Raw genomic sequence first — 16,262 nt, forward strand, 5'->3', positions numbered from 1 at the left:
GAAACTAGAGGGGGATGGAGAGACTAGAGGGGGAAGGAGAGACTAGAGGGGGATGGAGAGACTAGAGGGGGAAGGAGAGACTAGAGGGGGATGGAGAGTCTAGAGGGGGAAGGAGAGACTAGAGGGGGATGGAGAGACTAGAGGGGGATGGAGAGTCTAGAGGGGGATGGAGAGTCTAGAGGGGGATGGAGAGACTAGAGGGGGATGGAGAGTCTAGAGGGGGATGGAGAGACTAGAGGGGGATGGAGAGTCTAGAGGGGGAAGGAGAGACTAGAGGGGGATGGAGAGACTAGAGGGGAAGGAGAGACTAGAGGGGGATGGAGAGACTAGAGGGGGAAGGAGAGACTAGAGGGGGATGGAGAGACTAGAGGGGGATGGAGAGACTAGAGGGGGAAGGAGAGTCTAGAGGGGGATGGAGAGTCTAGAGGTGGATGGAGAGTCTAGGGGGGATGGAGAGACTAGAGGGGGATGGAGAGACTAGAGGGGGATGGAGAGTCTAGAGGGGGAAGGAGAGACTAGAGGGGGATGGAGAGACTAGAGGGGATGGAGAGTCTAGAGGGGGATGGAGAGTCTAGAGGGGGATGGAGAGACTAGAGGTGGATGGAGAGACTAGAGGGGATGGAGAGTCTAGAGGGGGATGGAGAGACTAGAGGTGGATGGAGAGACTAGAGGTGGATGGAGAGACTAGAGGTGGATGGAGAGACTAGAGGGGGATGGAGAGTCTAGAGGGGGATGGAGAGACTAGAGGGGGATGGAGAGTCTAGAGGGGGAAGGAGAGACTAGAGGGGGAAGGAGAGACTAGAGGGGATGGAGAGACTAGAGGGGGATGGAGAGTCTAGAGGGGGAAGGAGAGACTAGAGGGGGAAGGAGAGACTAGAGGTGGATGGAGAGACTAGAGGGGGAAAGAGAGACTAGGGGGGATGGAGAGACTAGAGGTGGATGGAGAGACTAGAGGGGGATGGAGAGACTAGAGGGGGAAGGAGAGACTAGAGGGGATGGAGAGACTAGAGGGGGAAGGAGAGACTAGAGGGGATGGAGAGACTAGAGGGGAAGGAGAGACTAGAGGGGGATGGAGAGACTAGAGGGGGATGGAGAGTCTAGAGGGGGAAGGAGACTAGAGGGGGAAGGAGAGACTAGAGGTGGATGGAGAGACTAGAGGGGGAAGGAGAGACTAGAGGGGGATGGAGAGACTAGAGGTGGATGGAGAGACTGGGGGGATGGAGAGACTAGAGGGGGATGGAGAGACTAGAGGGGGATGGAGAGACTAGAGGGGGAAGGAGAGACTAGAGGTGGATGGAGAGACTAGAGGGGGATGGAGAGACTAGAGGGGGATGGAGAGACTAGAGGGGGATGGAGAGACTAGAGGGGGATGGAGAGACTAGAGGGGGATGGAGAGACTAGAGGTGGATGGAGAGACTAGAGGGGGATGGAGAGACTAGAGGGGGATGGAGAGACTAGAGGGGAAGGAGAGACTAGAGGGGGATGGAGAGACTAGAGGGGGATGGAGAGACTAGAGGGGGATGGAGAGACTAGAGGGGGATGGAGAGACTAGAGGGGGATGGAGAGACTAGAGGTGGATGGAGAGACTAGAGGGGATGGAGAGACTAGAGGGGGAAGGAGAGACTAGAGGGGGATGGAGAGACTAGAGGGGAAGGAGAGACTAGAGGGGGAAGGAGAGACTAGAGGGGGAAGGAGAGACTAGAGGTGGATGGAGAGACTAGAGGGGGAAGGAGAGACTAGAGGGGATGGAGAGACTAGAGGTGGATGGAGAGACTAGAGGGGGATGGAGAGACTAGAGGGGGATGGAGAGACTAGAGGGGGGAGAGACTAGAGGGGGATGGAGAGACTAGAGGTGGATGGAGAGACTAGAGGGGGATGGAGAGACTAGAGGGGATGGGAGACTGGAGGGGGATGGAGAGACTAGAGGGGGATGGAGAGACTAGAGGGGGATGGAGAGACTAGAGGGGGATGGAGAGACTAGAGGGGGATGGAGAGACTAGAAGGGGGATGGAGAGACTAGAGGTGGATGGAGAGACTAGAGGGGGATGGAGAGACTAGAGGGGGATGGAGAGACTAGAGGGGGATGGAGAGACTAGAGGGGGATGGAGAGTCTAGAGGGGGAAGGAGAGACTAGAGGTGGATGGAGAGACTAGAGGGGGAAGGAGAGACTAGAGGGGGATGGAGAGACTAGAGGGGGAAGGAGAGACTAGAGGTGGATGGAGAGACTAGAGGGGGATGGAGAGACTAGAGGGGGATGGAGAGACTAGAGGGGGATGGAGAGACTAGAGGGGGATGGAGAGTCTAGAGGGGGATGGATGGAGAGACTAGAGGGGGAAGGAGAGACTAGAGGGGGATGGAGAGACTAGAGGGGGAAGGAGAGACTAGAGGGGATGGAGAGACTAGAGGGGATGGAGAGACTAGAGGGGGATGGAGAGTCTAGAGGGGGAAGGAGAGACTAGAGGGGGAAGGAGAGACTAGAGGTGGATGGAGAGACTAGAGGGGGAAGGAGAGACTAGAGGGGGATGGAGAGACTAGAGGTGGATGGAGAGACTAGAGGGGGATGGAGAGACTAGAGGGGGATGGAGAGACTAGAGGGGGATGGAGAGACTAGAGGGGGATGGAGAGACTAGAGGGGGATGGAGAGACTAGAGGTGGATGGAGAGACTAGAGGGGGATGGAGAGACTAGAGGGGGATGGAGAGACTAGGAAGGAGAGACTAGAGGGGGAAGGAGGACTAGAGGTGGATGGAGAGACTAGAGGGGGAAGGAGAGACTAGAGGGGGATGGAGAGACTAGAGGTGGATGGAGAGACTAGAGGGGATGGAGAGACTAGAGGGGGATGGAGAGACTAGAGGGGATGGAGAGACTAGAGGGGGATGGAGAGACTAGAGGGGGAAGGAGAGACTAGAGGGGGAAGGAGAGACTAGAGGGGGAGGAGACTAGAGGTGGATGGAGAGACTAGAGGGGAAGGAGAAACTAGAGGGGGATGGAGAGACTAGAGGTGGATGGAGAGACTAGAGGGGGATGGAGAGACTAGAGGGGGATGGAGAGACTAGAGGGGGATGGAGAGACTAGAGGGGGATGGAGAGACTAGAGGGGGATGGAGAGACTAGAGGGGGAAGGAGAGACTAGAGGTGGATGGAGAGACTAGAGGGGGATGGAGAGACTAGGATGGAGAGACTAGAGGGGGAAGGAGAGACTAGAGGTGGATGGAGACTAGAGGGGGATGGAGAGACTAGAGGGGATGGAGAGTCTAGAGGGGGAAGGAGAGTCTAGAGGGGGAAGGAGAGACTAGAGGGGGAAGGAGAGACTAGAGGGGGATGGAGAGACTAGAGGGGGATGGAGAGACTAGAGGGGGATGGAGAGTCTAGAGGGGGAAGGAGAGTCTAGAGGGGGAAGGAGAGACTAGAGGGGGAAGGAGAGACTAGAGGGGGAGAGTCTAGAGGGGGAAGGAGAGACTAGAGGGGGAAGGAGAGACTAGAGGTGGATGGAGAGACTAGAGGGGGAAGGAGAGACTAGAGGGGGGGAGAGACTAGAGGTGGATGGAGAGACTAGAGGGGGAAGGAGAGACTAGAGGGGGATGGAGAGACTAGAGGTGGATGGAGAGACTAGAGGGGGATGGAGAGACTAGAGGGGGATGGAGAGACTAGAGGGGGATGGAGAGACTAGAGGGGGATGGAGAGACTAGAGGGGGAAGGAGAGACTAGAGGGGGAAGGAGAGACTAGAGGGGGAAGGAGAGACTAGAGGTGGATGGAGAGACTAGAGGGGGAAGGAGAAACTAGAGGGGGATGGAGAGACTAGAGGTGGATGGAGAGACTAGAGGGGGATGGAGAGACTAGAGGGGGATGGAGAGACTAGAGGGGGATGGAGAGACTAGAGGGGGATGGAGAGACTAGAGGGGGATGGAGAGACTAGAGGGGGAAGGAGAGACTAGAGGTGGATGGAGAGACTAGAGGGGGATGGAGAGACTAGAGGGGGATGGAGAGACTAGAGGGGGAAGGAGAGACTAGAGGTGGATGGAGAGACTAGAGGGGGATGGAGAGACTAGAGGGGGATGGAGAGTCTAGAGGGGGAAGGAGAGTCTAGAGGGGGAAGGAGAGACTAGAGGGGGAAGGAGAGACTAGAGGGGGATGGAGAGACTAGAGGGGGATGGAGAGACTAGAGGGGGATGGAGAGTCTAGGGGGGGAGAGAGTCTAGAGGGGAAGGAGAGACTAGAGGGGGAGAGACTAGAGGTGGATGGAGAGACTAGAGGGGGATGGAGAGACTAGAGGGGGATGGAGAGACTAGAGGGGGATGGAGAGTCTAGAGGGGGAAGGAGAGACTAGAGGGGGAAGGAGAGACTAGAGGTGGATGGAGAGACTAGAGGGGGAAGGAGAGACTAGAGGGGGATGGAGAGTCTAGAGGGGGAAGGAGAGACTAGAGGGGGAAGGAGAGACTAGAGGTGGATGGAGAGACTAGAGGGGGATGGAGAGACTAGAGGGGGATGGAGAAACTAGAGGGGGATGGAGAGTCTAGAGGGGGAAGGAGAGACTAGAGGGGGAAGGAGAGACTAGAGGTGGATGGAGAGACTAGAGGGGGATGGAGAGACGAGAGGGGGATGGAGAGACTAGAGGGGGAGGAGAGACTAGAGGGGGAAGGAGAGACTAGAGGTGGATGGAGAGACTAGAGGGGAAGGAGAGACTAGAGGTGGATGGAGAGACTAGAGGGGGATGGAGAGACTAGAGGGGGATGGAGAGACTAGAGGGGGAAGGAGAGACTAGAGGGGGAAGGAGAGACTAGAGGTGGATGGAGAAACTAGAGGGGGAAGGAGAGACTAGAGGGGGATGGAGAGACTAGAGGTGGATGGAGAGACTAGAGGGGGATGGAGAGACTAGAGGGGATGGAGAGACTAGAGGGGGATGGAGAGACTAGAGGGGGATGGAGAGACTAGAGGGGGAAGGAGAGTCTAGAGGGGGAAGGAGAGACTAGAGGGGGAAGGAGAGACTAGAGGTGGATGGAGAGACTAGAGGGGGATGGAGAGACTAGGGGGGAGAAACTAGAGGGGGATGGAGAGTCTAGAGGGGGAAGGAGAGACTAGAGGGGGAAGGAGAGACTAGAGGGGGATGGAGAGACTAGAGGGGGATGGAGAGAGAGAGGGGGATGGAGAGACTAGAGGGGGATGGAGAGACTAGAGGGGGATGGAGAGACTAGAGGGGGATGGAGAGACTAGAGGGGGATGGAGAGACTAGAGGTGGATGGAGAGACTAGAGGGGGATGGAGAGACTAGAGGGGGATGGAGAGACTAGAGGGGGAAGGAGAGACTAGAGGGGGAAGGAGAGACTAGAGGTGGATGGAGAGACTAGAGGGGGAAGGAGAGACTAGAGGGGGATGGAGAGACTAGAGGTGGATGGAGAGACTAGAGGGGGATGGAGAGACTGGGGGGATGGAGAGACTAGAGGGGGATGGAGAGACTAGAGGGGGATGGAGAGACTAGAGGGGGAAGGAGAGACTAGAGGGGAAGGAGAGACTAGAGGGGGAAGGAGAGACTAGAGGTGGATGGAGAGACTAGAGGGGGAAGGAGAAACTAGAGGGGGATGGAGAGACTAGAGGTGGATGGAGAGACTAGAGGGGGATGGAGAGACTAGAGGGGGATGGAGAGACTAGAGGGGGATGGAGAGACTAGAGGGGATGGAGAGACTAGAGGGGATGGAGAGACTAGAGGGGGAAGGAGAGACTAGAGGGGATGGAGAGACTAGAGGGGGATGGAGAGACTAGAGGGGGATGGAGAGTCTAGAGGGGGAAGGAGAGTCTAGAGGGGGAAGGAGAGACTAGAGGGGGAAGGAGAGACTAGAGGGGGATGGAGAGACTAGAGGGGGATGGAGAGACTAGAGGGGGATGGAGAGTCTAGAGGGGGAAGGAGAGTCTAGAGGGGGAAGGAGAGACTAGAGGGGGAAGGAGAGACTAGAGGTGGATGGAGAGACTAGAGGGGGATGGAGAGACTAGAGGGGGATGGAGAGACTAGAGGGGGATGGAGAGTCTAGAGGGGGAAGGAGAGACTAGAGGGGGAAGGAGAGACTAGAGGGGGATGGAGAGACTAGAGGGGGAAGGAGAGACTAGAGGGGGATGGAGAGAAGCAGAGGAGGATTCTTGGCTGGCCTGTTTGTGTGGGCACAATAAGGGAAACAGGCCACTGGCACAGACAGGAGAGAGAGAATCAGAGGGATAAGCTGAAGAAGACACACAGACATGGAGAACAAGCTGAGGAGGGAGAGGGCAAAACCAAAGAGAGTGAGATATATTTTGTGAGAGCTGAAGAGTAGAGAGAGAGAGAGAGAGAGGCCTGGTGGTATGGCATGACAGTTTAGCGTGGGGGTAAAAAAGGAACATATGTACAGTACCAGTTAAAAGTTTGCACACACCTTCTCATTCCAGGGTTTTTCTTTGTTTTTACTATTTTCTACATCATAGAACAGTAGTGAAGACATCAAAACTATGAAATAACACATATGGAATCATGCAGTAACCAAAAGAGTTTATATTTGAGATTCTTCAAAGTAGCCATCCTTTGCCTTGATGACAGCTTTGCACACTCTTGGCATTCTCTCAACCAGCTTCATGAGGTCGTCACCTGGAATGCATTCACTTAACAGGTGTGCCTTGTTAAAAGTTCATTTGGGGAATTTCTTTCCTTCTCAATGCGTTTGAGCCAATGAGTTGTGTTGTGAGAAGGTAGGGGTGGTATTCAGAAGATTGCCCTATTTGGTAAAAGACCAAGTCCATATTAGGTCAAGAACAGCTCAAATAAGCAAAGAGAAAATACAGCCCATCATTACTCTAAGACATGAAGGTCAGTAATTTCAAGAACTTTTAAAGTTTCTTCAAGTGCAGTTGCAAAAACCATCAAGCACTATAATGAAACTGGCTCTCATGAGGACTGCCACAGGAAAAGAAGACCCAGAGTTACCTCTGCTGCAGAGGATAAGTTAATTAGAGTTAACTGCACCTCAGATTGTAGCCCAAATAAATGCTTCAGAGTTCAAGTAACAGGTACATCTCAACATCAACTGTTCAGAGGAGACTGCGTGAATCAGGCCTTCATGGTCGAATTTCTGCAAAGAAACCACTACTAAAGGACACCAATAAGAAGAAGAGACTTGCTTGGGCCAAGAAACACGAGCAATGAACATTAGACCGGTGGAAATCTGTCCTTTGGTCTGATGAGTCCAACCGCCGTGTCTTTGTGAGATGCAGAGTAGGTGAACGGATGATCTCTTTTCTTTTATTTCCAGGGGATATGCAAGTCGGGATGTGCCGAGAGAGAGAGAGAATTTATAGAGCGTGATGGACACTCGTGTTGTCATGAAGCTCCTAATTGCTTGTCTCGCACTGTTCAATTCCCTATTCAATACATATGACCAGAGAAGACACACACACTACACATACACCCACTCAAACAAATCACATTGATTAAGACCAGAGGTGCTTACCCGTCTGTCACCATGGATACGGCTCAGCGGCGTGATCGAGGAAAGTTGATCTGAGTTTAATACTTGAAGATGTCTGTCTGCACCACTCTCCTGAGAGATAGCACTGCTAGATGGAGCGAGGGAGGCGGTGAGGGAGGAGAGTAAAGGAGGGAGGGAAGTTCATATAGAAATGCTATAAGGGAGGGATAGAGAGGGAGGGAGAGGATTTTAATATCGGAATGATGAGCTAGAGCGAGAGAATTCTTTTTAATTTTTTTTTAAAGTCGGTAATTTAATGATCTGCAGCATTGATTTCCCTGATTATAGAGAGAGAGTGAGCTAAAGAGAAAGATAGTTAGAGAGAGAGACAGAGTGGAAGTGAGGGAGAGAGTGGCACTGAAGAAAGATCGAGAAAAGGAATAATGGAAAATAAAGTTAGAGAGAGCGAGCGAGAGAGAGAGAGAGAGGGAGAGAGAGAGAGAGAGGGAGAGCGAGCGAGAGGGACCTACTGTGTGTTCATATCAGTCTCCTGAGGAAGTAGATGAGCAGTAATTGGGTTTGGATTACACACACACACAGACTAGAGGTGAGTTGCCGCCATTCTCCCTCGTAGGGAGTGTGTGTGTGTGTGTGTGTGTGTGTGTGTGTGTGTGTGTGTGGTGCCTTGTACTGCCTCCCTCTCTCCTGTCAGTGAGGTGCTCTCCTGAGGGTTAAGGCTGACTGTGTCTCTGAAGGCACCCGCTGTGACCAGCTGTTAGGGAACTAGACAGAAGCGTTTAATGACGGCTCAGCAGCCGGCATCAATATCCGCTGGTCTGCTCTCTGTGTGAATAGGAGGGGTAGTGGTAGCCGGCGACTGATAGAATTGTTCACGTATAGAAAGGACTACTGTATCTCTGCAGACAAGTGGGGATGTCCGTGTATGTCATAAGCTTCTATTAGAAACCTCTCCTTTTCCCTGCCTAATAACATGTACATTCATTTCTAAATACATGTAAAGAGTCTTGCATATTGACGTTAGTTTGTCACGTGAGCTCCAGGTCAGATGAAAGGGAAGTCAATAAACATCAGCAAGGATCAAGTGGATGGACTATCATATGGGGGTCTGAATACCGTTCCACATGAGAACATTGTCCAATAGAGAGAGGATTTAGGTTTATTCAGCCATGGTACCACATGCATGTTACTGTACATACTGGGCCTTGCAGCACATCGAGCTGACAGATGACATATTGTTAGTTATTTTAGCGAGTTACTACAGAGTTATCCGAGTTCTAAGATTTTGTGAGTCTGTGAGAAGACAGAGAGACAGAGAACAAGACATAGAGAGCGAGTTGTAGGTTAAGCAGCGTTTTCCACTCTTCCTAGAAAGATGAAGTGTGTGTGGCTCTAAGCACTGAAAGAGGAGAGGTTTATTATTGAAGTGCACACACAGGCCTGTAGCCGACATCTCTCTTCCCCTTCACCCCTCCCTCTTGCTTTGCCATTCATTGAATGTTTATTTGGCAAAGTGTATGTTTAGCTCACTCCAAACCCCCTCAGAGCTTGGGTGTCTGACAGCGCTAGCTAGAGCAATGTCACCTCATTCGACCAACTTGTACTGAGCACTGAGACTAAAAGCAGAACCAAATGGACTGGACTGGACTAGACTAGACTGGACCAGACGTTTTCAACCTGTTCCATTCCATGCACAACCAAATCACAGACAAAAGCCCTGGGCTGTTCCAAAGTGGAACAGGAGAACTTGCCTCTTCGATTGAGCTTTCCTGGTGGGGGGATAATGTGTTGGAATTGGACATGACTCATCAGCTATTTCATCAGTGCCAGCTCATAAACTCTACTAAAAGAACACTATACTCTGGTTTACAGACTCATGCTTGCGTGTGCATCCGTGTGTGTTTCCCCAGGGTGGAGGAGAGCTTTAAGACTCTGTTCTGGTCCATCTTCGGTCTGTCGGAGGTGATCTCCGTGGTCCTGAAGTATGACCATAAGTTCATAGAGAATATTGGCTATGTGCTGTTTGGGGTCTATAACGTCACTATGGTGGTGGTTCTACTCAACATGCTCATCGCTATGATCAATAGCTCCTACCAAGAGATAGAGGTCAGTTCTATTAATAACTCATTCATATAGAGGGCAGTCCTATTAATTACTTATTCATATAGAGGTCAGTCCTATTAATAACTCATTCATAAAGAAGTCAGTCCTATTAATAACTCATTCATATAGAGGTCAGTCCTATTAATAACTCATTCATATAGAGGGCAGTCCTATTAATAACTCATTCATAAAGAAGTCAGTCCTATTAATAACTCATTCCTATAGAGGTCAGTCCTATTAATAAGTCATTCCTATAGAGGTCAGTCCTATTAATAACTCATTCCTATAGAGGCCAGTCCTATTAATAAGTCATTCCTATAGAGGTCAGTCCTATTAATAACTCATTCATATAGGAGTCAGTTTTATTAATAACTCATTCACATAGAGGTCAGTTCTATGAATAACTCATTCACATAGAGGTCATTCCTATTAATAACTCATTCCTATAGAGGTCAGTCCTATTAATAAGTCATTCCTATAGAGGTCAGTCCTATTAATAACTCATTCCTATAGAGGCCAGCCCTATTAATAAGTCATTCATATAGGAGTCAGTTCTATTAATAACTCATTCACATAGAGGTCATTCCTATTAATAACTCATTCCTATAGAGGTCAGTCCTATTAATAAGTCATTCCTATAGAGGTCAGTCCTATTAATAAGTCATTCCTATAGAGGTCAGTCCTATTAATAACTCATTCCTATAGAGGCCAGCCCTATTAATAAGTCATTCATATAGGAGTCAGTTCTATTAATAACTCATTCACATAGAGGTCATTCCTATTAATAAGTCATTCCTATAGAGGTCAGTCCTATTAATAATGCATTCATTAGGAATTATCCAATCTTACATTTATAATCATACAATGGTCGTGTTATGATAATGTTTAGTCAAAGAAACAAATATTCAGTGTGAAATATTGTTAATCCCACATGACTGTACCAATGTGTGTGTTTATGTGTGCGGTGTGCGCATGCATTTATTTGTTTGTGTCTGTATGTCCATGTGTGTGTGTCCCCTCCAGACAGATGCAGATGTAGAGTGGAAGTTTGCCCGTGCCAAGCTGTGGATGTCCTACTTTGACGAGGGTCGCACTCTGCCCGCTCCTTTCAACATGGTGCCTTCTCCCAAATCCTGGTACTACCTGGTCCTCCGCACCAAGGCCTGCATCGTTCACCTCTGCAAGGCCAAGGGGCGTCGCCACGACAACGAGCTAGAGATGGGCATGCTTAACCCACGACTCAAGGTCAGAGGGGAGAGGGCAAAGGTCAAAAGTCAAACCCTAAATGTATCAATACATACTGTAGATGCTAGTAAGTGTTTGATCTTATACCAAGCTATTTTCAGTGTAATAAGATAAGAACATTTTTAAAATACAATTTTAAATGTATTTTGTTTGTTTAGCTTATTGGAATACCAGGTGAGAATTTGCTGTGAATGGTGCTAAGCAGATCCTTGGTAAATCTTACTACATTTGCACACACTGTATATAGACTTTTCTATTGTGTTATTGACTATACGTGTGTTTATCCCATGTGTAACTCTGTGTTGTTTCTGTCGCACTGCTTTGCTCCATCTTGGCCAGGTCGCAGTTGTAAATGAGAACGTGTTCACCACTGACCTACCTGGTTAAATAAAGGTGAAATAAAAACAATATATTTTTAAAAATCGGTCTTGCCAAGGCATAGCTGAACATCCAGGGAGGCATGGTGCCAAATCTAAATGGCACTGCACAATGTTTTGCCAAAGCTGTTGCAAAAGCCGCTTGGGTTATTTTGGTGGTGGATGTGTTGTGGAGACTATTGGATGTATTTCAAAGGCTTCAGGATGTATTATAGGAACTGTTGGATATGCCCGCTCCTACCTAATGCTTAACCTGGTTTGTAGAGGCAGGATCGGTTTTTATAGAACTCCCTCTGTGGGTAGACAGAGAGCTGATGGCTTGGCTATGAAACACAACTGAGCAGAGCATCAGGTGAGCAATCGATACGCAGACTCACACTAGACCTTAGGAAGACGGGACAAAATGTAAAGTGAGTTTGTTGGAGCGAACTGCAGCGGTTTCTCTCTTCCTGAAGGAGATATGCATGTATACGGCAACTTGCTTCACTTTTAGAGTGTTTGCGTACGTCGTGTACATTGTGTTTGTAACTGTTTGTTATTGAGCGTGTGTGTGTGTGTGTGTGTGTGTGTGTGTGTGTGTGTTAGTATACAGGACTAGTTTCAAGGCCCATTGCAGTTTGCCATGACACTGATGATGTCAAGCTTAGCAGCCTTTCGAGCCCCAGATCTGTGTGTGAATATCTATGTGCATGTGCGTGCGTGTGTGTGTGTGTGTTTGAGCGTATCTCCTGCCAAAATGAAAATAAGGACTCGTAGGACACTAAGTAAATCTAGAAGAGGACATTAAAACTAGGTCATTGATATTTAGCAGAGCAGAGAGCAGATACATCAACACCCAGTGACATAATACACATTATTCCAAGGTAATAGGAATCATGTTTGCAGCACAGAAATAAATATAACATATAATACAGTATTATTTTCTATCTATTTATATACACAGTTTCTTTATTTTTACTATTTTCTACATTGTGGATTAATACTGTAGACATCAAAACTATGAAATAACACATATGGAATCATGTAGTAACCAAAAAAGGGTCAAACAAAACAAAATTGATTTTAGATTTTAGATTCTTCAAAGTAGCCACCCTTTGCTTTGATGACAGCTTTGCATTCTCTCAAACAGCTTCATGAGGAATGATTTTCCAATAGTCTTGAAGGAGTTCCCACATATGCTGAGCACTTGTTGGCTGCTTTTCCTTCACTCTGCAGTCTAACTCATCCCAAACCATCTCATTTGCGTTGAGGTCGGGTGATTGTGGAGGCCAGGTTATTTGATGCAGCACTCCGTCACTCTTTTTCTTGGTCAAATAGCCCTTACACAGCCTGGAGGTGTGTTGGGTCATTGTCCTGTTGAACAACAAATTATAGTTTGTAACCAGCATGGCTACCACATGTGTAAATAGTACCCGCAAAACACCAGTCTCAACGTCAACAGTGAAGAGACGACTCCGAGATGCTGGCCTTCTAGGCAGAGTTCTTCTGTCCAGTGTCTGTGTTCTTTTGCCCATCTTAATATTTTATTTATATTGGCCAGTCTGAGATATGGCTTTTTCTTTGCAACTCTGCCTAGAAGGCCAGCATCCCGGAGTCGCCTCTTCACTGTTGACGCTGAGACTGGTGTTTTGCGGGTACTGTTTAATGAAGCGGCCAGTTGAGGACTTGTGAGGCGCCTGTTTCTCAAACTAGACACTCTAATGTACTTGTCCTCTTGCTCAGTTGTGCACCAGGGCCTCCCACTCCTCGTTCTATTCTGGTTAGGGCCAGTTTGCGCTGTTCTGTGAAGGGAGTAGTACACAGAGTTTTACGAGATTTTCAGTTTCTTGGCAATTTCTCGCATGGAATAACCTTCATTTCTCAGAACAAGAATAGACTGATAGAATGCTGATGCTCCAGATACTCAACTAGTCTAAAGAAGGCCAGTTATTTTTGCTTCTTTAATCAGGACAACAGTTTGCAGCTGTGCTAACATAATTGCAAAAGGGATTTTCTAATAATCAATTAGCCTTAGCTACAATAGTCATTTACAACGTTAACAATGTCTACACTGTATTTCTGATCAATTTCATGTTATTTTAATGGGCAAGAAATGTGCTTTTCTCTCAAAAACAAGGACATTTCTAAGTGACCCCAAACTTTTGAATGGTAGTGTATGAGTGTACACAACATTAGGAACACCTTCCTAATATTTCATTGCACCCCCTTTTGCCATCGGATCAGTCTCAATTCGTCAGTGCATGGACTCTACAATGTGTCAAAAGTGTTCCAATAGGATGTTGGCCCATGTTGACTCCAATGCTTCCCACAGTTGTATGGCTGGATGTCCTTTGGGTGGTGGACCATTTATGATACACACGGGAAACTGTTGAGTGTGAAAAACCCAGAAGCATTGCAGTTCTTGACACACCCAAACCAGTGCACCTGGCACCTACTACCATACCCCATTCAAAGGCACTTCAATATTTTTCTTGCTCATTCACCTTCTGAAGAGCACACATACACAATCCATGTCTCAAGGTTTAAAAGTCCTTTAACCAGTTTCTTCCCTTTCAACTAAACTGATTGAAATGATTTTAGCAAGTGACCCGGTAAGGGATCATAGCTTTGACCTGGATTCACCTGGTCAGGAAAGAGCAGGTGTTCCTAATGTTTTGAATACTATATATTTTTATTCCGGACTCTGACATTGCTTGTTCTGATATTTCTTCATTTCTATATTTTTTATTTTTGGGTTATGTTGTATTGTATTATTTTGTATTGCCAGCTTTTACTGCACTGTTGGAGCTAGAAACACAAGCTTTTTACTGCACTGTTGGAGCTAAAAACACAAGCTTTTTACTGCACTGTTGGAGCTAGAAACACAAGCATTTTACTGCACTGTTGGAGCTAGAAACATAAGCATTTTACTGCACTGTTGGAGCTAGAAACACAAGCATTTTACTGCACTGTTGGAGCTAGAAACACAAGCATTTTGTTTCCCCTGCAAGTCTGTGTATGCAACCAATAAACATTGATTTGATTTTACCTAGATTTGCAGTGACTCATATGGCTGTCATGCTCTCTAACCTCCTCTCTAGCGTCTCATTTTGTGTTGTTGTGTCTAACTCGTCCTCATATATAACTTATGTTATTGATGCACTGCAACAACAAAATGTAACTTAAGTCAAGGTTGGTCGTCTGTCTTCTCTAGTTGTTCCTGCATACTGAATGCTAGTTGATCCTGCCAATACCAGCACCTGGATTTAGACCAGAGCTCTCCATCCCTGTTCCTGGAGCAGACTGACATAAAGTGTAGTCAACTTTGTTCTAAGGGCAGGAAATAGCTGACTGATTTAGGGCAGAACAAATCCGATTGGGTTTCGAAAAGGTCAATGGGCGGAGTTTAACAGATGCACAACTTTTGAAAACATGGCGGAGGTTTGAACAGAGAATCTTTTACAAACAGGTTGGTTGGTTTAGGGCAGAACAAATCCTATCAGATTATTTTTGCTCTTAGAACAAAGTTGACTACACTTTAATGTCAATCTGCGTTCGCAGAGAACTAGCTTCCTGTAGGTTTTCACTCCAGCCCTAGTTGTAACAAACCTGACTCAGCTTATCAAGCAGCTAATTATTTTAAATCAGGTTTGCTAGTTTATGTTTGGAGTGAAAACCTACTAATATATATGAACTCATGTTGTGTTGTTGCAGGGCAAACGCTACAGAGCCCACGGTCGCCCACGAGAGGAGTCCACTCTCAGAAAACCCATCAAACATCCCACCAGATACCAGGTACGAGAGATATATAGAAAGTAAGCAAGAAAGAAAGAGGGGAAGGTAGAGGTAATATGTGAGAAATATCAGAGGGGAATGAGTGGGCGAAGAAGGAAAGAAAACGAGGCGACAAAGGTTTAATGAGGTATCGAGAAATGGATTTAGTGGGAGCAGGTAATGGCTGAATAAATGAGCAGGAGTGTGGAGTGATTGACTGAATGGGGAAAATGGATAGAGGGATGGAATGAGGAAAGGTCTTTCTGTCCACCTTTGCCCTGTGGGAAATCTTCTCTCTTCCTCTGTCATGAGGTCATTCTATTGTGCCTCTCACAGACCATTATGCTTCTCTCTAAAAGCCTTTCTCCTGACACACACAATTTATTTTGGTATGTCAGGTCAGCTTCTCACAGTGACTGCGTATGTAGTGCACACAGGATGGCAGGTAGCCTAGCAGTTAAAGCATTAGGTCAGTAGTTGAAATGTCGCTGGTTCGAAACCCCGAGCTGTCAGGGTGAAATATCTGTTGATTTGCCCTTGAGCAAGGTAAAGATATAAAACTGATATAAAACTATTTTTTTGTGAAGAATCAACAACAAGTGGGACACAATCATGAAGTGGAACGACATTTATTGGATATTTCAAACTTTTTAACAAATCAAAAACTGAAAAATTGGGCGTGCAAAATTATTCAGCCCCCTTAAAACTTGTTAGGGAGGATGTTCCTGTGGCGGGATCAAATCAGCGGATATTTTAGAGCGCAACCTATTGTTTTCGATAAAACTCAAACTTTCATTAAAACACAAATGCAAGGTAGTGAATTAAAGCTACACTCGTTGTGAATCTAGCCACCAAGTCAGATTTGTAAAATGCTTTTCGGCGAAAGCATGAGAAGCTATTATCTGATAGCATGCACCCCCCATAATACCAGACCGTCAACAAAACAACAGATTTAGCGGTAGCCGGCACTACCCAAAACGCAGAAATAAAATATAAAACATTCATTTCCTTTGACGAGCTTCTTTCTTGGCACTCCTATATGTCACATAAACATCACAATTGGGTCTTTTTCCCGATTAAATCCGTCATTGTATACCCAAAATGTGATTTGCTGAAGACCGGTCTGATCCAGAAAAATGCCCCTTTACATGACGCAACGTCACTTTTTAAAATTACAAAAGTTACCTATATACTTTTACAAATCACTTCAAATGACTTTTCTAAACCAACTTTAGGTATTAATAAACGTTAATAGTCTATTAAATTGATCACAGGGCGATCTGTATTCGATAGCAGCAAGTCTTGAAATCATCGTCCATGTTTTCACTTTCAAAACATCCT

The 16,262-nt window shown here is 47.3% G+C and overlaps 1 protein-coding gene across 1 annotated transcript in view; it reads left to right on the forward strand.

The window, feature by feature from the left end:
* Positions 1–16,262, forward strand: part of LOC112235884 (short transient receptor potential channel 7-like) — a 62,302-nt gene that overhangs the window by 36,020 nt on the left and 10,020 nt on the right. Inside the window, exons 7-9 of the mRNA XM_042302843.1 lie at positions 9,354–9,549; positions 10,570–10,791; positions 14,862–14,942. Coding sequence (XP_042158777.1) covers positions 9,354–9,549; positions 10,570–10,791; positions 14,862–14,942 — 499 coding nt within the window. The remainder of the gene's footprint in view (positions 1–9,353; positions 9,550–10,569; positions 10,792–14,861; positions 14,943–16,262) is intronic.

The sequence above is a fragment of the Oncorhynchus tshawytscha genome, linkage group LG21 (assembly GCF_018296145.1).
Source record: "Oncorhynchus tshawytscha isolate Ot180627B linkage group LG21, Otsh_v2.0, whole genome shotgun sequence".
NCBI classification, from domain to species: Eukaryota; Metazoa; Chordata; class Actinopteri; order Salmoniformes; family Salmonidae; genus Oncorhynchus; species Oncorhynchus tshawytscha.